Source organism: Borostomias antarcticus, assembly GCF_949987555.1.
Source record: "Borostomias antarcticus genome assembly, chromosome: 2".
NCBI lineage: Eukaryota > Metazoa > Chordata > Actinopteri > Stomiiformes > Stomiidae > Borostomias > Borostomias antarcticus.
Window position 1 is genome coordinate 36588477 of NC_140235.1, and position 24252 is coordinate 36612728.

The window sequence follows — 24252 nt, forward strand, 5'->3', positions numbered from 1 at the left end:
CGCTGCGGGCGCGCACCTGCGCACTGCGACGTGCTGCATCCTCTGTTGCAGCATCTGAACGCGCGTGCGTGAACGCTGGACGCAGTTGTGCGACCTCTCTTGCCCAAGGCTGCGAGAGGCATGCAACAGAACCTGTATATATATTTGAATTATAGCGAGGGTGGTGGCTAAGACATGCCAGAGGCATACAGGTTACATGATAATTGATTGACGTAACTTCCTGCATCTCTAAATACCTAAGCATAACCATGCTAGGATTTCTCTCACTGAGGAGGGAAGCTGACCTTGGATTATCCCTGGTTCATGCAGTTTCACTGTCATGGTGCACTTGAAAATTCACACCTAAAGCAAATTGAAATTTCTCTTCTTTTTTTATTTTATTTTTATTAATAAGCAGTTCTCCTTCAGTGTCAATTTCACTCTTTCTATTCTTCTCTGTCCTCTCTCCTCCTCCTCAAGGAGCACTGGCGTTCATCTTCTCCTGGCAACTGTCCCAAAAGTTGACCAGCCTGTTGTCCTTGTTGGCGCAGAAGTCTGTGAAGTCTCGGAGCAGGCGGTCGGCCAGCCTCTCGTCCCCCAGCACGCCCGTCCTCCAGGCCTTGGTCAGCATGGTGTTGTAGGCCCAGTGGTAGCCCACATGCTCCTCGCAGCCAAACAGGCCCTGGCTCGCCGACGCCGTGGAGTTGCGTCGACGCCGCTGCTGACCGGCGGAGTACTTCCTCTTGGAGTAGGGCAGCTGGAGGAACACGGTGCCTGGTGGGAGGAGAGGCAGAGGGACACAGCGATGCAGGGCAGAGAAGGAAAGGAAGGGAGGATACGTGAGGGTAATAATAATAATAATAATAATAATAATAATAATAAATTGTATTTATAAGGCGCCTTTCAGGTCACTCAAGGTCACCGGGTAAATGCAAACTTTTCCCTCTGCGAGGTTTGATATCAAGTCACTTTGGGATTAGGTAAATATAACAAAATATAACATTCCACACAACTGTTTTATGCTCCCTGTGGCACATTTCGATGACAACACATACCTGTAACATGGATGTATTGCGGTTTGTTCTCTGATGGGAAGCTGAAAGCTGAGGCAGAGAACTTGTCTTGAACAAAGCCAAATCTGGGAGAGGAGGGGAGAGAGAGACAGCAGCATACATTTCATCGCGTCGCATAATTTATTTACAGTTGTAGTTCTACTGTAGAGGCATGACACATATTTACACATACAGCAGTCCGCTTTGAGAATCACCCACCTGTAAAGTATGGCCTCTTGAAAAAGCTGCAGTCTATCCCAATACGTCTCCGGCTCGAAACCTGTCACGTTATCATCACACACGAATGTTACCATGGGAAATGCGACACAATCAATGTTTTTTAATGCAATTTTGAATCAAAAAATACTAAAATAAATAATAATAATAATAAAGTCGGACAGTTGGTGAGAGAAGCTTCCGGCGTGTCGTCCTCACCCTCAAACAGGTTGTCGCTGCCGTTCTTCAGCAGGCTGTGGATGTGCAGGGGGATGAAGAGCTGCGCCCTCAGCGGGTCACCGTACAGGTACGAGGGCAGGGAGAAGGGCACCTCCAGGACGGGCACCAGCAGGAACCCGCAGGAGGCCGCTTTCCTGTGCCAGCCCTGGACCTGTGGAGGCACGAGTTCGGGGTCGCGGGGTCAAAATAAAACGCAGTCCCGCCCCTTTCACCCTCCCGCGCCGCGTGTGTTAGGAGCCCCGGTCCGGGGGGGGGGGTCTCACCATCTCGAAGAGCACGGCGGCGGTGACGGCCATCCAGTGCAGCTTGACCTCGAAGGCGGCGTTGAGGGAGAAGTTGCCGTGGTAATAGCAGCTGCACCACTCGGTGCGGTCGCTGCGGTTGTTGACGTCCACGTCCAGCGTGGCGGTCTTCTGCTCCGGGACGGTGGCGGCTGGGGAGAGAGAGAGAGGGAGGGAGGGAGGGAGAGAGAGAGAGAGAGAGAGGGAGAGAGAGAGAGAGAGGGAGAGAGAGAGAGGGAGGGAGGGAGAGAGGAGAGAGAGGAGGAGGGGAGAGGGACATAGAGAGAGGAGGAGGGAGGGAGAGAGAGAGAGAGAGGAGAGAGAAGGGAGAGAGGGAGAGAGAGGAGGAGGGGAGAGGGACAGAGAGAGAGAGAAGGAGGGAGGGAGAGAGAGAGAGAGAGAGAGGGTCGAGAAAGGGAGAGAAGGGAGAGAGGGGAGAGGAGGAGGGGAGAGGGACGGAGAGAGAGGAGGGAGAGAGAGAGAGAGAGGGAGGGAGCGGAGGACAGAGAGAGAGGGAGGGAGGGAAAGAGTGGAGGACAGAAAGAGATTGGGGGCGCAGGAGAGGGGGTACGTGGGAGACAATAGGAAAGAGATGGACATAGAGATGGGCAAGCAGAAAAATGGAATTGATGTGAGATGGAAGAATGAGAGATGGTTGCCATGAATGAAAAATGGAATTGATGAATGTAAGGAGGCAAATGTCCAAATGTTTGTGATAGCGTTAGAAATAACTAAGAATGCAAGAAGAGTTTTTTTTAAATGTCTTTGTTGATTAAATTCAGTGAAGTAAAGATGAATAGGCCTGATGTTACTTCAGGTTAAAAAGACTGTTTCCTGGACTTAAATTAAGCCTATTACTGTACTAAGAATCACTTTCAATGGAGGATCGCCATCAAAAATGCTATTTGATCGAGGATCTTGGCTGCATTTAAATCCAGAAAACTGGTCGTGGTGTTAGTCATGCACCTTGGAAAGGCCTCATGCATATTCATTGTTTTATTGCATGTTATATGCATGTTTTATTGTATACAATAAATAAGAAGTCATTGCGAGATTAACGGCAACAGAAACCTCGACTTGACACACAGAGAGAGAGTGAGGGGTGAAAACCCAGTTAACACAGTAACATTCTCACAATCACGTATGTCTGCTGTGGTCAAGTGACATATTTGCGGGTTAGGTGACAGACGGAGCACAGAGAGAGGACAAGGCACACCACTGCACTGCTATACCAACTACCACAGCCACAACTAACACAGCCACAACTAACACAGCATGCGCCAAACACTAGCAGCACACTAGCCTGTGCTCTAACTGGAACTACCACACAGATTAGCGCTCCGATTGGAGGAAAATAGTAGCAAAATCATATCAATCAGTGATCTGATTGGAAGGAAGCTGGCGATCAGTTGTCTGATTGAAGAGCACCATTCGATGTGGTTTGATACATGCTAATTACAGCTGTAACATGTGGGGACTAGATGGAGGAATGCACACTGGGATCTACTTTCACCACCATGGAGGCAGGTGCCCATGCACTACAAGCTGGACTACACACCCCAGCTACTGTACCCCGTGCAGCCCAACGGTCAACCCTCAGGGGGGGGAGTTCTGGAGTCCCGTGTCTTGGTGTCACACAGGCAGGACGGCAGGCCAGGCCCCGAGCCGACCGTTAGCGCAGTCACAAGATGGCGGCTTGCAGGTTAAATCCCTGAGAGCGGTAGCGTAGCGACAGCGCAAGTCATTGGTAAAGACGAACACCGTGGTACGTTTGTCATGAGAACGACAGAAATGCGGGTTAGTCGTAGCTCCGCTGCGATGAATGAACCCGATGATGGGAAACATTATCTGCGGAGCTACAAGCATGCAGGGAGGAATCTGGTCTGACGGCTCTGTGTGACACCTGCTTGGGCCCAGCCAATCCCCTGAGGGCCGCTTCTGGGGCATGAATATGATTGGAGTGTGTGGGGGGGGGGCACATGCTCTTTATGATTGGTGGAGAGTAGAGGGTGAGCTGGTTGTGGGGGGCGTGATTGGTCAGGGAGAGGCTGGGGTGTTGTTGGCTCCGCTGTGGAAGGGTCGGGGGCGGGGTCAGGGGGGGGGTTGGGGGGGGGGCTGGCTGTGTGTACCTAGCAGTGCGGCGGCCTGGCTGCGTCCTCCGAAGCTGCGGCTGAAGGAGCTGTGCCTACTTGCGTAGGAGGCGGGCCGGCTGGGTAACCACGGCAGCAGGAACGCCGGCAGGTCGCACGGCCGGCGCTCCTCCAGGACGAACGCCACCTCGAACCACTTCCTCTGGAACAGGGCGAAGTCCTCCAGGGCGGCCGCTGACCAGCCCCCCGCCGCGGGGGGAGGGGGCTGGGACGCAGGGCCTGGAGGGGGGTGGGAGGGGATGAGGGGGGTACGGGGGGGGCAGTCGTGAAACTAAGTCCCAGTACCGAGCCTCTGGTTACGAACAGCTGCTGGAAAACTCGAAATGAGAACAATCAATATCAGCAATGCTAACGATCGATGGCCGGAAAGAGGCCAGTGTGGAGTAGAGCTGACGGCAGAAAACACTGTGTTGAGGCCTGATTCTACTTCAGGTTAAAAACACTGCTTCCTGCTCTTAAATTAAGCCTATTCCCGTACTAAGAATCTTTCAATGGAGGATCTCCATCAACAATGCTTTTTTGGTCGAGGATCTACATCTAAATCCAGAAAACGGGTCGTTAGTGCTAGTCAAGCATGCACCTTGGAGAGGATTCATGTGGCGTGCACATTGTTTATGCATTGTTTTATTGCATATAATAAACACTCTACATGAGTGTTTTATTAAAAACAATTCACCTTCTTTCTCTGCCACTATGCGGTAGAAGTAGAAGCCGTAGACGAAGGTCCGCATGGCGTCGCCCGAGGCGTGAGCTATCAGTCCGTCGTCCAGCATCTTCTACAGAGACACGGCGCACGCGGAGAGAAGATGGTTCAAAACACGCCGCCCAAACGCCACACACACCCACACGACCCCGTACATTGTGCGTCACGCGTAATACTTTGGAATGGAGAGACGGTGGCGTGCGGTCGGAGCGAACACTGTGCTCTCCTTTCGAGAGCGCCGAGATATTATCTACGGTACAGTCACCGTGACACAGATGCGCGGGCGATTAGCGCTGACCTGCATGACGTCGACGGCCATGCCTTGCGTGGCGACGCCCTCCACGTTGTTCACCAGCCAGTGGACGATCTCGGCGCTGATGAAGCAGTTGGGGGGCAGGCCCTTCTGCTCGGGTAGGAGCTGTACACCTGTCCTGAGTATCGCATGACACAGAAACAAGAGCAGCTCAGGCACGCCCTGTCCAACCCACAGCGGGGACAAGACAAACCGTTCGCCCCCGGGACGCCTGTGTGACACGCACTGGATCTGGGTCTGAGAAGGTGAACACAGAGACGGGAACACAAGCGAAACAAAGCCTTGGAGAACGAATAAAACTCCCTTAAAGGAGTAGTAAAGGGAGTTTCTTGTCTTTGAAATTGAGAGTTTAACATGTTTTTTGAATGATTTTTTAAGGTGCCCACCCACATCCATTGTATGACCAAAACGGTGGTAGAGCAATTATCAGACTTTCTCAAAAGTGCTAGTTTTGTCAACGTTTTGATCTGAACCATTGTATATGATCATAAGTAACCTTAAAACAGGACTAAAGGATTTTGCCTTTACTACTCCTTTAACGTGCGTCCGTCCGTCCGGGCTCACACACTTACGTGGGGTGTTTGATGGCTTCCAGGATCTCCATGAGGGTCGAGGTGGAGGACAGACATAAGGCTCCTCCCCCGCCTGACTGACCGCTGAAAACCACAGACGCAAAACGTTGACTGAGGGTTAAAACGCGTCCGTGATTCAGTGGCAGGACAGGAGCCCAGCAGTCACTTCGGTCACATCTGTCAGTTAACGCCTCATGATTCGTGGATGTGTAGCAGATCTGCACTAGAGCAGCAGTCACACCTGGTCTCCGTGACAACACCGGGTGCCGTGTCCCCTGTTGCCTGGACGACAGCAGCGCTGGGGGCACCTCTCTCCCCTCCCTTGTCTGGGGGGCCTCCTTCAGCTGGCTCAGCAGGCAACTAAAACAGGCCAATCAGCAGAGGTTCAGGCTGGGATAAAGACCAATTAGTGATTTCTCTTTAGCCGCGACACATTAAAGGGAATCAATGTAGTTTCAGACCTCCGGGGGGCGATATAGAGCCCGTACTGCAGGAGAAAAGGATTGTGTATCAGGCTTAGTTTATACTGTATAAGACCAGACATGGCTCATGGCTCATAGAGTGGCGAGGTGTGATGTCACTTTGTAGGCAAAAAAGTTAGCATTTCCACCATCTGGTGTATATAGTCCAAAATCCCTATGGGAAAAATTTATGTTATTCGCAAAAAAAAGAATTAACTGAAAATAAGGTCTGTGTTTAACAGAGACTCACAGACTAGAGTTTAGTTTTAAAAGTTAAAATACATCATTGAAGATGAGTTTTGTGAATTTTGAAGCCATCAGTTGGTCCTGAGGTCGATGTTGCTAGTGATATGCTAACCATTACGTCTATCTGACGTGCCCATTTTTACTGTGCTAGCTAAAAATTTGCGTTCGTAGTAACTAAATTTGTACATGGATTTTTTTTTCAGCAGTTATCTTAGTTACAACAAGATAGAGCTAGCAAGGCAGTTTTTTGTTCATGTGTGGTATTTATTTAGCCACAGACACTTCTGAAAATTCTGAATTTCAGATTCCGGGGATATTTATTCAGTTTGGGAAATCTCATGATCACTAGTGCTAGCTCAGGTTATGAAAAAAATGGTGGCCATTTTACTCATGTAGCCCAGTTTGAATAATGGTTAGCATATCTCAACAACACAAACCTCTTTTTTCTTTTTTTAAGGGCTTAAAAATTCACAAAACTCATCTTCAATGATGTATTTTAACTTTTAGAACAAAACATTCTATTCTGCGAGTCTCTGTTAAACATAGACCTTATTTTCTGCATTTTCTGCCAATCCCATTCATTTTTTCCATAGAGGTTTTGGACTACACACCAAATGGCGGCAATGTTGTCAGTTAGTCCCATGTTTCGTCCCTGACTTCCATCTATGAGAGTCCTGAATTTCGCTTTGTTGGGAAAAACACTCTGTGAACAACTTATGAGGTAGGAAATACATTCAACCTAGACCACAAGGACACATACAATGTGTTTTGAGGGATACAATATTTGAATGTTAACAAAGAATGAAAGCTGCTAACAGTGAAACTACATTGGATACCTTTAACTACAAAAAAAAGTCTCTGCGTCATGCTTCTGTAGTGTAGGGCAGATTAGAGAGAACAACTCAGTACATGGGGGTGGCTGTGGCTCAGAAGGTAGAGCGGGTCGTCCAATGACCGCAGGGTTGGTGGTTCGATTCCCGGCTGTCCTGTCCACAGTGTCCTTGAGCAAGACACTGAACCCCAAATTGCTCCCAATGAGCAGGCTAGCACCTTGCATGGCAGCTTGCCGCCATTGGTGTGTGAACGAGAGGCCATTGTAAAGCGCTTTGTCCGTTAAGGTACAAAGGCGCTATAGAAGTGCAGCATCCATATATGTCTCAGATGTGACATAGTACACGGTGTCAGGCAGGAGCACAGTTCCTTCACAAACCACCACAGTGATAACCACACATGCTGCTTCAAACAAACCTAGACCAAGGTGAAGCCAAAGACAGGAACTCCCATGCCATCAACAAACATGGCGGGGTGAGTGTCTATGTTCGGGCTCATGCAGGCAGGCGGATCAGACGCACGGGGAGAGGACAGAGCAAGTGTTACAGGTAAGGGAGCGGCCACACACACATGCACATGCACAAACACACACAAACACTACTTCTACTAGGGGGTGCAGCGTTGTCCAGCGCCCCCTGGGTACGCAATTACTGACCTGCGAGTGATAGATGTAGGATGAGCGAGGGCTACGTATAAAATCCAAAATGAAGGCTGCGTCCTGTCAGCGTTGGAGGAGGAAGAAGAAGAAGAAGAAGAAGAAGACACCACAGGATGAAAAATCCCAAGAGCCCATTTAGGGAGAGAGACCAGAAGGAGAGACCCGTGGGCAGGGACAGAGAGGGAAACCAAAGTAGAGGAACTCTGATATGGATTTTTCAAGGCCGATAGCGCTTACGATATTTTGGAGAACAGGAAGTCCGATAGACCAATATCAACCAAAATAGTTTTTGTCAATCCCAAAGATTCCAATGTCCATAGTTAATGTAGTGAGCTCTGTATTCTAAAGGCAGGTTCAGACTGGATGCAAGTGTGCCGTGAGCAGGAGCCGGGCTGTTCACACCAGAAGTGCATTTCTACACGCCGGTTCTGTAACCAAGCGACTCTGCTCGTCTGCGCTTAAACCACACACATTTGCTGATGGCTCTGGGAAAAAATACACCAGGCGCCGATTCTGGGCGCGAGCCGGCAGCGGGGCTCCGAGATGAACAGTCAGGTTGGTTAACATGGACGCAGAGAGGAAACTGGCTGAGCTTTGCGGCGCTCCACGGCACCTTTGCGTCTGGTCTGAACCCGGCATGAAAGGCTTCTGATTCCACTTTCATTCTATGCAGGCATGTTGTTTACCCTGTTTAACGTTGCAAGCAATTCAAGTGCTCTTACTATTTAAACCCACTACGAAGACTTTTTGACTTGAATGTCTCATTTTAATACTGCTGCCTCTACATTACCTATATTAGCAAATGCAGCCAGATTGGTTGATTCTATGTAGATTTATTTTATAGACACCATATTGGCGTCATTAGCCTCTGATATATCCCGATATGGTACAAAATGCATATACCAGCCCGATATGTCAATTAATCATATCGGACAAACTCTCTACTCTATACCATAGCAAAGCAAAACTCCCGTAGATCGCCCTATTACCTCAACAATAAGAAACCATATGTTTTCTATCTAAACAATTTGGTATAGCAGGTACACAACAAAAGGAGATGTGGGATAATATGTACTACCGAAGTGTGATTATGTGACTAGCCTGATGACAGAAAGAACATTTCCACACACACCAATATCCTTGCTGCCTTCATTCCAAACGGATGTCCCTTGATCATAGAGTTACCGCCACAAACACGCAAACTCTCCCTCTCAAACCCGCTCACCTTGCGGGGGCTGTCCACGTAAGTGGTCGCCATAGCGACGGTAGAAGGTTCGTTGGGTGGAACAGGTGGTTTTCCCTGTTGCTGCTGCTCTTCCAGACTCCTGCGGACAAGGGAGACGCGTTATCACAGCGAGACGCTTCGCCTACGGAGGGTTCCGGGTGCTGTCTCTTCCTGTGGACGGGGAGAAATCTGTTCGGCTCAGAGGGAGCTCTGGCAGGGGGAGCTTACTTCTGGGTTTGCTCCAGCTCCAGCAGGGCCGATAGGGCTGAGGTGCCTTTCTTGCCCAGAGAGGGCGCTACAGGCTCCATGGCCAGGGGGTACGCGGAAAGAGCTCCGGTCACCTGCAGTCCCTTAATTGGTCCGCCTTTCTGTAGAGGGAGACAGACACGAGATGTTTTGCTGACACGGGTGTCCTGTTTTTCCGTCGCGTCCGTGTCCCCCCCCCCCCCCGACCCCCGACCCCCCCCCTCACCCTGACGATCCGATCGGAGCGATGGCGCCGGCGGATGCGGTTCAGCCCCTCCAGGAAGCGGATGAAGCCGTCCAGCAGGGCCCAGTCCCCGGCGCCCTCCCTGGTCGCCACGCCGTCGCCGTACACGTCCCAGTGACCCTCGCCGTCGGCCACGCGCCGCGCCCCGCCCGCCGGGAGCAGCAGGAAGCGCGTCCGCCAGAACTTCAGCGAGTCGATCAGGCTGGGGGATTGCATTGGCTGCTCTTAGACAAAAATCATTAGGCACGTGATGTTCCAGTGTGTGTGTGAGTGTGTGTGTGTGTGTGTTTACCTGAAGTCCTCGGAGCCAGCGGAGCAGATGTACTGGTCCAGGTAGTTCCACTTGTACTCCTCCAGCCTCTCGTGACCGAACTCGACCCAGCAGGACAGGAAGTGGGCGTCGTTGTGAGGGGGACACAGGCTGTAGCTGTACTGGATCTGGGCCGACTCATACGGGTACCTGACACACACACAGACACACACAGACACACATAGACACACACACACACAAAGGTGAGTGACTCACACAGTAGTCTGTCATAAAAATGACAACTAACAACCCCAGATAGCAAGCGGATGTATAATAATTCTGGGCCATATATGGGCCGGAACAAAGCCACAAGGGCCAGATCTGGCCTGTATATGGCCCAGGTCCGCTTGCTATCTGGGACAGACACAGAGACCAGCGTGTTTCCATCTGCTTAGGGAGACGGCAGCGCTGAGCTGGACCTACTTGGGGAGGTAGCGGGTGACGGTGATGATCTTGTCCTTCAGACAGACCTTGTGGAAGGTGCGTCCCATACTCAGCCAGTACAGACTCTCCTCCTCCTCCGCCCGGCGGCGAGACACCAGACCTGACAACCAGGGAGGGAGGGAGAGAGAGAGAGGGAGGGAGGGAGGGAGGGACAGAGAGGGAGGGAGGGAGGGACAGAGAGGGAGAGAGAGGGAGGGACAGAGAGAGAGGGAGAGAAGGAGGGAGGGAGGGAGAGAGAGGGAGGGAGGGAGAGAGAGAGGGAGAGAGGGAGGAAGGGACAGAGAGAGAGAGAGAAAGGGAGAGTGGGAGGACGGGAGGGACAGAGAGAGAGAGAGAGAGGGAGGGAGGGAGGGAGAGAGAGAGGGAGGGAGGGAGGGAGGGAGGGAGGGAGGGAGGGAGAGAGAGGGAGGGAGGGAGGGACAGAGAGGGAGGGAGGGAGGGACAGGGAGGGACAGAGATAGAGAGAGAGAGGGAGGGAGGGAGGGAGGGAGGGAGGGAGGGAGGGAGGGAAAGAGAGAGAGAGGGAGGGAGGGACAGAGAGAGGGACAGAGAGAGAGAGAGGGAGGGAGGGACAGAGAGAGAGAGGGAGAGAGAGGGAGAGAGAAGGAGAGAGAGAGAGGGAGGGAGAGAGAGGGAGAGAGGGAGGAAGGGAAAGGAAGCAACAGCACTAGGAGTTAATTGCAGTGTGCCATGTTGCTAACCGTTTTAAAGGTGACTGTTGTAGCCAATGGGTGAGAGTGCAGTAGGTGTAGAGCCGTCATGCCAAATGACGTCCAGTCGCCAAATAGTGTCCGGGTGACGTAATCGGACTCTTGTTGCTATACCAACGTGACGTGCTAGCATTCCTGAGTAGCGATTGCTTTATCTCAGAATCGCCATTGATTAAAAATTAATGTGACGGTCGCGTACGTAGAAGCTAAATCTGTCCATGGGAAAGAAAAATCAGCAGCTATCTTATTTACAACAAGATTGAGCTAGCCAGGCGGCTTTATATGTGTGGTACTTATTCAGTTTATTCACCGTCTAGAAAGCATTAGCTCCAACCTGAGCTAATTTATCAGGTAAAGCAAACTTGATAACGCTCAGGAATGTCAGGAATGTTAGCATGTCACGTTGGTATAGCAACGAGAGTCCGATTAGGTCACCCGGGCGCCACTGTGCGTCCGCATGCCGGGCGAGGGGGCGGAGCCGCACCTCTGGAGTAGAGCGGACTGCTGCTGAGGGGCGGGGCCACGGCCGGCTGGGGCTTCCTGTTGTTGGGCTGGACTATGATCTGGTAGCCCTGCATCAGCCGCTGGCAGATGAACTCCTCAAACACCTGGGGGGCGCTCATCACCAGGGCCTCGTCATCCCGGCTGGGGGGGGGGGAGAGAGAGAGAGAGAGAGAGAGAGACAGAGAGAGAGAGAGAGAGAGAGAAAGAAAGAAAGAGAGAGACAGAGAGACGGACAGATAGCGAAAGACAGACAGAGACAGACAGAGAGAGAGAGTCTGCTAGTTTACTTAATTAATTGTATACTACTATTATTGTTATCTGTTAGTTTACTTAATTAATTGTATACTTCATTTTTCTCATGTAATTATTGGACTGTGTTCTTGACGCTTTGGCAATACTGTTCACCTGACATTCATGCCAATAAAGCATATTGAATTGAGAGACAGAGAGACGGAGAGAGAGACACAGAGAGAGAGAGAGACAGAGAGACAGAGAGAGACACAGAGAGACAGAGAGAGAGAGACAGAGAGACAGAGAGAGAGACAGAGAGAGAGAGAGAGAGAGAGAGAGAGAGAGAGAGAGAGAGAGAGACAGTGATAGCAAGAGACTGTATCCAACATTTCCTGCTGTTCATAACAGAGCAATGAGTAGTAACGTTAGGTCAAGTGACCTACAGTATCCATGAGCTACATTCTCCTCTACATCATGTGTGTATGTGTGTGTGTGTGTGTGTGTGTGTGTGTGTGTCCAGTACCGCTCCAGGTCAGTGTGGGGCAGCAGGTCCTCGGTGTAGTCGTTCTGATGTGTGTGTGCGTGTGTGTGTGTGTGTGTGTGTGTGTCCAGTACCGCTCCAGGTCAGTGTGGGGCAGCAGGTCCTCGGTGTAGTCGTTCTGATGTGTGTGTGCGTGTGTGTGTGTGTGTGTGTGTGTGTCCAGTACCGCTCCAGGTCAGTGTGGGGCAGCAGGTCCTCGGTGTAGTCGTTCTGATGTGTGTGTGCGTGTGTGTGTGTGTGTGTGTGTGTGTCCAGTACCGCTCCAGGTCAGTGTGGGGCAGCAGGTCCTCGGTGTAGTCGTTCTGATGTGTGTGTGCGTGTGTGTGTGTGTGTGTGTGTGTGTCCAGTACCGCTCCAGGTCAGTGTGGGGCAGCAGGTCCTCGGTGTAGTCGTTCTGATGTGTGTGTGTGTGTGTGTGTGTGTGTGTGTGTGTGTGTGTGAATGTGTGTGTGTGTGTCCAGTACCGCTCCAGGTCAGTGTGGGGCAGCAGGTCGTAGCAGCCCTCGGTGTAGTCGTTCTGATGTGTGTGTGTGTGTGTGTGTGTGTGTGTGTGTGTGTGTGTGTGTGTGTGTGTGTGTGTGTCCAGTACCGCTCCAGGTCAGTGTGGGGCAGCAGGTCGTAGCAGCCCTCGGTGTAGTCGTTCTGATGTGTGTGTGTGTGTGTGAATGTGTGTGTGTGTGTCCAGTACCGCTCCAGGTCAGTGTGGGGCAGCAGGTCGTAGCAGCCCTCGGTGTAGTCGTTCTGATGTGTGTGTGTGTGTGTGTGTGTGTGAATGTGTGTGTGCGTGTGTGTCCAGTACCGCTCCAGGTCAGTGTGGGGCAGCAGGTCGTAGCAGCCCTCGGTGTAGTCGTTCTGCAGGGCCTGGCGGTCAGGGAAGTAGTCGGTGGTGAGGGGCAGACAGGCGGGCGTGGTCAGGGACTTCCAGTCCACGCCCACCGTGCAACAGAAGCTGGGCACTGTCGGAGGGGCAGACAGCAGCAGGGCTTCAGGGGAACCCCCACCACACACACACACACACACGCACACACACACACACACAAGAACAAACAAAACACACACACACACACACACAAGAACAAACAAAACACACACACACACACACAAACAAAACACAAAAAGACAAAAGACAAGCCCACGCAAATTCCCGATGGCAATCACACAAGCACACACCCGACAGAAAAAAAAATTGATGGGAAGGAGGTAAGAAAATTGGGGAGGGGATGGGAAGACAGAGGTAGAGAGACCGTGTGAAATAATAAAGGAGTTCGCAAAAGAGGTTGTTGGAAACGGGAGAGAGAGTGGAAAAGGATACGAGTCGGAGCGAGAGGAAGAGGAGAAGAAACAGATGAACCCCCACGGACAGAAACAGACAAACACAAACAGAAAAGAAGGGAAGGAGAGAGAAGAGAGAGGGGAAGAAAAAACAAAACAGGAAAAGCGTTACTCTCGTCATTTCACCTGCGGATGATTCCAGTGGTATTTGACACATGCAGACGATTCGAGTCGCGCTGCCAATCGTTGTGGGCCGTCTTTCTCCGCTAAGCGTGTGGTAATAAGCGTGTGATTACTATAAGCGTGTCATAGGCGTGTCATTATCAGACGCGTGAACAGCCGATTGATGCCGACCACACCAGAAACACCTCTGAGCCCGGACATGCTGTGTTCATGTGCAAACATGGGAACATACACATGCTACTGTACATGCACTGTGCCTACTGTATTACATACTGTAGATTTGAGGCAGAATGGATGCACAAACTAACAGTTATGACAAGACACACACATGGATGCATGCGCACACACACACACACACACACACACACACACACACACACACACACACAGGTAGCCAGTACGAAGCTATGGATGCATGTGCGTACTCACACACACACACACACAGACACACACATACACACGCAGGCAGCCAATAGGAAGCTAGAGGAAGCCCGGAGACAGACAGAGAGGGATGATGGGTGAGTCGCTACGCTAAGAGAGAGAGAGAGAGAGGTGAAGGAGAGAGGTGAAGGAGAGAGGTGGAGACAGAGATAGGGGTGAGAGGTGGAGGGAGGGGCCTCGGACTAGGCGGAGGCGGCGACCCGAGACTTTGTGACCCTTCAGGGAAGGTCATGTTTCCCTTTCTGACAGACACCCAGCAGAGGGACGGGCCAATCAGACAGGCTCATCACCGCCCTCTGTTTCGCCTCGAACTCACCGGCAACGGACGCCGCTTGCGCGGGCGGATTTGAGCGGAACCGAACCCACCAGACGCCGGTTCCGAGCGCGCAGCCTATCGGCGTGTGTCGTTTCTGTAAAACTCAGTTAGATCATTTAACTCTCTTAGTTTTTACGCTTCAATGACCACTCTGATGTCATCCATGTGTTCTGGGTGAGAGTCGTTAGCTACTGACGTCTGGGAGGCGAGAGAGGATTTGTTGACGGCGTGTTGTGGCTTCCGATTGGATGGTAAGATGCAAGCATGTGGATATGATATCGGTGCTTTGATTATATAATAATACTAGATTAAAAAACATTACATGTAGTGATATGAGGAATATATTGTAAATATCCAATGTATTTCTATGAGATTGCGCATGCGGACGCGCAGAAAATTCCGCCCCGAGCGGAAAAATTGGTTCACGCCCGCGGCCCGTCGCACGCCCGACTGAACAGCGGCGTTCGTTGAACACGGGAGCTGAACTGAAGCGCAGCAGTGCGCGTTGCGCTTCCGCGACTGCTGAGTTCGAGGCGTTTGGCTACCGGGCGACTCCCACCAAACACACAGCTGTTATTGCACACCATGTCCGTGTTTGTTGTTGTTATTGAAGTGTGGGTCCGCGTGCGCGCGTGTGTGTGTGTGTGTTCTCTGCCTCACGGTCAAGCCAGACTCACTTGGATCAGGACTTCCAGGGGAGAAGTCCTCTAACGAGGAGCCCCGGTTGACCGGCGTGCCTGGACAGAGAGAAAGTGTCAGGGTTGGTTCTGAACAGCAGAGTGTGTGTGTGTGTGTGTGTGTGTGTGTGTGTGTGTGTGTGTGTGTGTGTGTGTGTGTGTGTGTGTGTACCAGTGCTGTTGCTGCTGGCTGGGCTGCCAGTCAGCTCCTCCATCCCCCCACCGACGTACAGACCATTCTCTCCGGTCTGTCGAGACGCCGTCCGCCTGGACGCGCGCACACACACACACACACACACACACACACACACACACACACACACACACACACACACACACACACACGACAAGTTAGTACCAAAATCAATGCCTCGACGCGACAGTCCTTGACCCCCTCATCGGCTTAAGGGGGAGTGACCCTCCCCTTGGGAAAACGTCTAACCTCCCCGTGGCCTCGTGATAGGCCAGTTCCAGGAGCTCAGCGGAGGTGTGGGTGGGGTCTCGTTGCTCGCTGCCCTGCATTTCGGCCATGTTCTGCCTGGTCTGGTGATGGATCTGGATGGCCTCTCCGGACGGGCCTGCAACACAGCCGTACCGTCACACACACACACACACACACACACACACACACACACACATACACACACACACACACACACACACACACACACACACACATACACACACACACACACACACAGACACAGACACACACACACACACACACACACACAGTCCGCTCAATGGTTTCTACGGTCTCGCCGTGCAAGCGTCTGAAACATCTGCTTAAAGATCGCTTTCATCCGCACCGCACAAGCACTGGGTTTGTATCATATCATGTTTTTTACAGTGTAGAAATTAAGAGATACAAACAAGATTATTCATGGGCGAGGGATAGTGTGTGTGTGTGTCCGTTCTTACCCACAGGAAAAGTGTGCATCCAGAGAGAGAGGGAGAGAGAGAGAGAGAAAGGGAGAGAGAGAGAGAGAGAGGGAGAGAGAGAGAGGGAGAGAGAGAGAGAAGGAGAGAGGGAGAGAGAGAGAGAGAGAGAGAGAGAGAGAGAGAGAGAGAGAGAGTGTGTGTGTACATGTGTGTGTATGTGTTTTGTGTGTGTGTCTGTGTATGTATGTGTTGCGTGTGTGTGCGTGTGTGTGTGTGTGCGTGTGTGTTTTGTGTGCATGTGTGTGTGTGTGTGCGTGCGCGTCCGTTCGTACCCACGGGGAAGGTGTGCATCCAGCGGCGCCGGTTGGAGGTGAGCTTCATGGGCATGCGCGAGGGGGCGAAGGGGTTGATCAGCGCCCTCTGAGGGGTGTAGCCCCCCGGGCGCACGTGCAGCGTGGACTCAGCGCTGCCCACCGTGAAGCGACCCGGAGCGCTGGAGTCTCGCTGGGACTCCATCATCTTCTCCAGCAACTCTGACAGAGAGAGATGGACAGAGAGAGAGAGAGAGAGAGAGAGGAGGAGGAGGGACAGAGATGAAGACAGAGGACACGTCGTTACGGTACGATTAGGGATGCACGATATATCGGCAGTCATATTGGTATGTTAGTCATTTTTTTATATATCGGTATCGGTCTGATGTGCAAAACAGGGCCGATGTCAACATCCAATATTTTTTTCTGTCTAGCTGCTGTTGTGTGCGTGTTTTTTTATAGGAAACAATGCAGTAAATCTATGATTTATCTGCTTTTCCAAATGTTTTGGAAATAGAAGTTTTTCAGTATGTATGACATTTGTTTATCATAGAAACTGGAATTTACACAGATCATATCGACATCGGTAAATATCGGTTATCGGCCATGACAGCAATGTTAATATCTGTTATCGGTATCGGCCAAAATGTTCACATCGGTGCATCCCTAGATATGATACAACTTCATCACAGGGTTTAAGCGTTTGGAACGGTTGAAATAACGAACTCGGACAACATCGTAAGTAGACTGGGTGGCTGATGTGTGGGCGGTGTGGGGGCGCGTACCTCGGGTGCTGGTGTACCCCAGGGAGCTGCTGACCTCGTACTGGGCGGGGGGCAAGCGGGGGATCAGCAGGATGTTGGACACCCGGCCCAGGCTGTCGTCGGACGCCAGGCTGCGCTGCTCGTCCGGACCCCCGGAGCGGACCGGGGGCGACGCGCCGCCCGGACCCCCACCGACGTCCGCCGAGCCCCAGCTCTTCCGCCCGCCCGTGTCCCTGTCCCGGCCCCCCACCCTGGGGGGCACAATCAAACAGTTATCAACTGCATTTGGCTCCGAAGGGCGATTGGTGGCGTGACGAGGTTGAGAAAACGATTGCTCGGCGCCGGCGGGGTCAATACCTGAAGTTGGTGCTCCTCTGGGCTCTCGACGGACCAGGAAGCCTGAACACTAGTGCATCGTGGGCGTCGTAGTCCACTTGAATGGGAAGGCTGTTCTCTGAGTCCTTGGGGGCCCCCAGAGCTGAGGAAGGAAGTGAGGAGGAGATGTTTGGGCCTCCGCGGCGGTTTATTTACGGGTGAGCGCTATTCATCCCAAAAGGTCATGCTTAGCCAATAGCCACATGAAAGACATGAGCCCATGCAGACAGAGACTTCCTCTTACTGTGGTCTTTGTTGCTCTTGAATTTCTCCGCGAGGAGCTGGAAAGGAACCAAAATACAGAGAGAGAGAGAGAGAGAGAGAGGGGGAGAGAGAGAGAGAGAGAGAGAGAGAGAGGGAGGGAGAGGGAGAGGGAGAGGGAGAGGGAGAGGGAGAGGGAGAGGGAGAGGGAGAGGGAGAGGGAGAGAGAGTAATAAAAGAATGACCTTTCGGTTTTAATGATTTCTGCCGGTTGGCGCAGCTGTGTTAAACCTTGTTGAGACAGAAGACAGACAGAAGACAGACAGAAGACATACTTTGCGTCCGGCCAGTTTGATGCGAGGGGTGAAAGAGCTGCAGGATGTCTGGCTCTTGGATGTGTAGAAGCTGCAACGGAGAGATACAGTATTAAAGAACACAAATAAATAAACTCCACTTCCCTACTGTAACTAGGGGTACATGAGTTCTAATTCCGGACCTCATTTTCTTTGTCTATCTACCTTCTCTGTCACCTCTGTGAGTTGCTGTCTTCCAGTTGAAGAAGCAGAGAACCTCCCGGAATAAATAGTAGAGTAAATAGTATAGTCTTTATATTTATTGGGTAAATGGATGCGTTTTGGCCCTAAGCCATCATCAGTGTTCTACAAGTGCTCTCCGCTTCTTCAACCATTTCTCCCACGACCACCGGGCGCCGTTACTACTCTCGAACCCAGGAGGCGTGTGCACCTTTACGCTTCGCCTTGCTGTCTCACGGTACCTGTGGTTGATCCAGTGGGGCAGGTTGTAGTCGTCCCCTAGTCTGGAGTCCCCAGGCACGGTCCGGTTGTGAAGCTGGTGTCGTCGACAGAGAGGAAACACCGGTGACCATCCAACAACACTTGACTCAAATGTGACCGCTACTGGACGTTTGGTCCTGATGTCTGCAGTCCTTTGCTACAGGGCAAACTATGTTTAAATGTTTTTTTTTCTTTTTCCTGATTTTCTTTTTTTTATATTTTGAAAATTGAAGTTGCGAAGAACCTACTCAATATAACAAACAACAGTTTTAGGATCACTAAATAGTCATATTTTGTCGTAAAAATCCATCTAGCTCTGAATCTTCTCCGCTTAGAGATTTCAGGTGTACCGACATTCACAGAAGCATATCTTCTTCAAATGGTTGCAGATTTCAAAGCATGGCACATCATCTGAAAGCTTACAATTTACACTTTCATAATCTGTAAAAAAATGAAAAATGACCTTGGCTGACATCAGGAGCAAACCTCCAGTCACAAATAGGGATTCAATCACAGACATGCTTATTTATTGCCTCTGTTTGCTGAGTGAGTAATGAATTGTTAGATTCAGAGAAGTCTGAGAAGGAGTCTTGATCTCGCTGATTAAAAGGCATCTCACCTTGAACAGAGGCACTGCATGCAGAGGCTGCTCTCCCATGCACACCAGGTCCACACCGATACCTAGCAAGGGAAACGTGGCATGGTTAACTCTCCGTAAAGAAATGATTCCAAAATGCAGCCTTTCCCACGGACATCGTCGTCCTACTGGTCTGTGTCCAAAGCGTGTCTCGTGTTGCGAGTGCTGTGAAAACTGTGCAGACCCCGAAATATTTACACGTTAAGCGGAGCAAGTCGTGTGATGTCGCGTATTGACCCCCCCCCCCCCAACATCGCTCACCGTTGTCGATCATGCGCTGCTTGGTCAGGATCATGAGGAGGCGGTCCACCTCGAACACGCCCACCCCGGGAGTGATCACCACAGACATCTGACCGGTGCGGTCGAAATTACGGTTGATGTAGTGCTTGTCGAAGACTTTACACAGAAAGACGAGACGGGGAATAACGAGGACAGGGAATGCGTGGTTGATGACGTATCACGTACTGTAGCTGAGTCAGCAAAACACCCTCCGCCATGACATGACTCTGATGCTGGATTGGAACTCTGGCTCATCTCAAAGCCGTTCCAGTGAGATGTTCCTTCTCAAGGTTCCCCAGCTTGTTCTATCCTTGGTTTGACTGCTCTTACTGTAAGTGCTCCAATCTCATGGAATGCCCTGCAGAGCTCTTTAAACATGGCTACCCTTCCTACTTTTAGCCATTTTAAATCCGTGATTTCTGGATTTTGCACATCTTTTTGTAATTGCTTTAGCTGAATTTATTGATTTTAGTCTGTTCTTATTATCTTATCCTATTTTAACTTTACTCTATTTTATGTTTTGCTTTTATTGTTATTATTATTGTCATTCTTGTTTTATCTCTGCACTTTTTCTTACTCGTCGTCACTGTAAATGAGGGCAACCTCAGTGACTTTAAATGAAAGGTTATTGAGTTGAATGGAATGACTCACCGTTGAAGGAAAGGTTAATGGCTTCCAGGTAGTTCCCCTGCGCAGCCGTGGAGTTATAACCAGAGGGAAACCCGTCTGTAACAAAGAGAAGTGCACACACACACACACACACACACACACACAGACACACACACATGCACACACGCACACCACAGTAAACAAGACCATGTACTAACGTTACGATGTGAGTGAAATACATTTGGTACGATCAGACCCAGTACCTGCTCCTTTGAGGCGCACCAACACGGGGTACTGGATGAAGAGCTTCTTGATGGTGATGAGTAGAGATGTCCATTCATCACGTCTCTCATTCTGAGCGACCACCCTGAACACACGACACGACCCAACACGACACAAATCAACACAACACAAGGAGAAACATCGCACTCCGGTCAGATCTTTCAGAACGTCACAACACACACTTCAGACATCTTCAGCCAGGAGCCCATGCTGTGATTGAGAGAGCCGTGAACAGATCTACAGACCTGTAGAAGTCTTCATAGAAACGGCCCTCGTGGTCCTGTCTGATAGAGCCTCTCAGAATCTCTGGGAATTCCTCTGGGAAGGGAAGGAAAGCAGAAACAATTAATACATTTAGCGATCTATTGATTTGTAACGTATATAGCACCACAAAGATCAATAGATTGACATCAGAATAAATCAGTGATATGGCCGAACGTGAATTGGAAATCAATGAGACCAAGGGGCAATTTGAAGGGCATCCAATGAGGTTCGTTGCTTGTGAAGTGGACGGAGGAAGGGGGAATGTACAGTAAGTGGAATTATACCCTTAATCAGACAGCTATGATAGAAAGCATATGACATGTCACATGGAAATGGGGGGAGTCTCACCCATAGTTTTGGCGTTGTAGAAAGTTCGTGAGAAAAGCACCACTGTCACCTCGTGGCTGCAATTCTTTTCCTAAAAAGTAAACCGTAACTCAAATGAAAAATCAGAACATCATTTTGTATTTAATTGCCTTAAACATACTATTATATACTGGGTTTACAATGGAAATCACAAACCTTCCATTTGGCAAAGAGGTCAGACAGGAAGCCGCTAACTGCCTTTTCGAAGTAGAGATCGCCTGAAAGTGTGAAATCGTGTTCTCACCTTGGTTTCATTCTAGTAAACAGTAATCATTAATCCCACTCCCTCACTGTTTTAAGAATGAAGAACTACTTAGACAAGAACAAATAACACAGCAGTGAATGCTCGCACTGACGAGCCGTTGGACAAACATACTCCTGGAGCTTGCTCGATCGTCTCGTTGAGAGGGGTCAGGGAAGAATTTTTACAGCTCACTTTTCTGGCCCCTGGATAATAGTTTTTTTGCTTCCCTCTGGAATATGTAGGGGTGGGACCTATACCCACCTCCCTTGTTCTCTGTAAAGCGCACTGTGTTACCTCTGTGTATGAAATGCGCTATACAAATAAAGCTTTGATTGATTGAACTAACCGTAGATGTCAAAGTCCCACATCTCACAGCTCATCTGGATGAAGATGTACACCATCGCAGAGGTCGACCTGAAGACCACCTGTGAAACATCACAACGTTCAAGTGAAGGACCGGCTCTGAAGCGGTCGATCGTGACGAGAACGAGGTGCGACCGAAAAGTCCCCGGATTGTGTCAGCCACGCTCATGCTTCTTTTTGAATTGAAAAAAGAATGATATCCCTTTGTTGCCCTATATCTCACGACTATTCTGGTATAATATTGTTCACCTCACTCAATCGGTGCTTCTGTGACAGGCTGTTTTATAGAGTGTTGCAGGGGTAGCTTGTCACAGTTGTGGCACTTTTCTCTACCAACTCCCAAAACTCAACAATTTTATTACAATAAAGAAAGTACACTCTCAAAACATTTTTATTACAGAATCTGCAGAGAAATGGCACATTGTCCCCCTCAAAGTAGTCCCCCCCAGAGTTAATGCACTTCTGCATTCGTTTTTGCCACCCACCTCCGTGGAAGAGATGAAAGCCACCGTGAGTGGGGAACTAAAGTGGCTCAAAGAGGAGGACTTTGCTAAGTGCTTCCATGGGTGGCAAAAGCGAATGCAGAAGTGCATTAACTCTGGGGGGGACTACTTTGAGGGGGACAATGTGCCATTTCTCTGCAGATTCTGTAATAAAAATGTTTTGAGAGTGTACTTTCTTTATTGTAATAAAATTGTTGAGTTTTGGGAGTTGGTAGAGAAAAGTGCCACAACTGTGACAAGCTACCCCTGTGACACTCTACAAAACAGCCTGTCACAGAAGCACCGATTGAGTGAGGTGAACAATATTATACCAGAATAGTCGTGACATATAGGGCAACAAAGGGATATCATTGTTTTTTCAATTCAAATATAAGCATGAGCGTGGCTGACACAATCCGGGGACTTTTCGGTCGCACCTCGTAGTCTCAAAAATGTGACAGACGGAGGAGCGTCGATGGTCAGGGTCGGTCAAGACCCCCCGTCTGCTGCGAAGTGGACAGACCTCGGCCGGCTGCTTACCCTGGTGTTCTCACTGATGTAGCCGCAGGTCACCTTCTCTCCTTTCACCCAGAGCTCACTGGCCTGGGCTCTGGGGGGGACAGAGAGAGAACAGAGAGTGAGGAAGGAGAAGAGAATAATGACAAGAGTAAAAACGCTGGTCAGAATGAGATAATTTACCTGATCCCTGCAAACTCCACTTTCTGGGTCACATAAGCACAGGTGCTCACCTAGTAGAGGAAATAGTGTTAGAGAAGTGTTTCACACAACCTCTGACAAGAGGGCGACAGCAACACAATCTTGTACACACATACAGTATAGTACTGTACACACACACACACACGCACACACACACATACACACACAAACACGCCTGCACACACAGAAACACACACAAACACACACACACACACACTCACCAGACTCTTCTTCAGCCTCCACATGTCTCCCCTTCCGATGTACTGGTCCTTAAAGGTGAGCTCTACCAGGTCCAGACTTACATCCTACCACACAAAAACACCATCAACTCTCTCTCTTTCTCTCTCTCTCTCTCTCTCTCTCTCTCTCTCTCTCCCCCTCTCTCTCTCTCTCTCTCTCTCTTCATAACGCAGGAAACAGTCAAAGATGATCCTGCTATAGGTGATGCATAGAAAAAGATACCTTGGGATCCACAATGTTGACAATGACATCCTGATATGCCCGGAGTTTGAAGGCTTGTGCCACTGTCTGGTCCACACTGATGGTCTCTGGATAAGAGAATGCATTTATTTATAGATTCCGAGATTACTTCTGCCTGTTGAGATCACTATGCAGATAATGGAGTGGTTACCATAGATGGAATAATGGAGTGGTTACCATAGGTACTGTTGTAGGGTCTGGTTCCCTCCAATACTATAGTTGGATTAAGGAGTGTTTTACCTTTTTGAAGATCATCTTTCAGGCTCTTCACCTGCAGCAGGAGAGGGCTATTGGAGGATGGGACAGACAGGGTGAGAGCAGCAAATGAGGTACAAAAACAATAACATGGATTGACGTGGCTTACCCCTATATAAAATATGCATAAGTAGTAAAGTAGTTCATGTGAAACTGGCACATGCATGCTGACCTGTACTCATCTGTGGGGTGTGCTATCTCAATGATGTCCCCAAGACTCACTTGTGGAAAGACTTTGGGGTTCACAACCAACTCGTCGTCTGTGTGACAGGAGACCATATTGACAGCACATGAGAAATACTTATAAAAACCCTAATCTGAATTGTGCACTTAAATCTCGTTACTCACCGCTCCCCCCAAAGCCTTTCTTATGCACCACAAGCTTGTATGACCTGTTTGTCTTCATGGTGACTCGCCTCTGGACATAACAAAACAGCTTCATCAGTTTGATTGAAACACAACTCAATTAAAGCAGTATAGAAATACTGTAGTGCTGGCTATCCATTAATTAGGCTACTCCTAACTGTCTTGAGATTGTAAGATTAAAAGCCAGAGCACACTAACGACAAAACAAGATGGAATAGCCCACTGCACTGACCTAGCTAACGTTAGCCGTCTCGTGATGTTGACACTGACTTAGCTAGCTACCTAGGAAGGCTAGTTGCCTGTGAGCCTAAGTTATTGGACAACACAAGATCAACGATACACATCAGGATAGATTCAAGAGAAAACATGCCTTCAAAGGCACTTATAGAAATTTAATCGGCATCGGTCCATGCATGTCAGTTATTTTGCCTGTACGAAGCTATCTGCTCCACGATACTTCCACTTCCCCAAATAATATGTAATGCCCGCCCATATTGTGTGCTCGTTAGATGATTGGTTACTTGTGATTTCATAA

The 24252-nt window shown here is 49.9% G+C and overlaps 1 protein-coding gene across 1 annotated transcript; it reads right to left on the minus strand.

Moving 5' to 3' along the window:
• Window positions 1-415: 415 nt before the first annotated feature.
• Window positions 416-23765, minus strand: depdc5 (DEP domain containing 5, GATOR1 subcomplex subunit). The gene is made up of 42 exons (XM_084450769.1): window positions 23700-23765; window positions 23524-23611; window positions 23337-23383; window positions 23079-23164; window positions 22838-22921; window positions 22599-22648; window positions 22440-22509; window positions 21401-21479; window positions 20967-21028; window positions 20793-20862; window positions 20426-20498; window positions 20162-20265; window positions 19941-20015; window positions 19272-19406; window positions 18993-19054; window positions 18355-18428; window positions 17915-17984; window positions 17623-17659; window positions 17361-17481; window positions 17025-17254; window positions 16261-16461; window positions 15489-15624; window positions 15219-15313; window positions 15047-15106; window positions 12957-13140; window positions 11366-11526; window positions 10151-10271; window positions 9710-9877; window positions 9400-9619; window positions 9156-9295; window positions 8928-9027; window positions 7700-7762; window positions 5748-5866; window positions 5507-5590; window positions 4920-5052; window positions 4595-4694; window positions 3898-4137; window positions 1751-1920; window positions 1467-1638; window positions 1251-1311; window positions 1035-1117; window positions 416-753 (listed from the first exon to the last, which is right to left on the minus strand). Exons 1-42 carry the CDS (start codon window positions 23755-23757, stop codon window positions 455-457), a joined length of 4785 nt encoding a protein of 1594 aa, XP_084306895.1. The 5' UTR covers window positions 23758-23765; the 3' UTR covers window positions 416-454.
• Window positions 23766-24252: the final 487 nt, after the last annotated feature.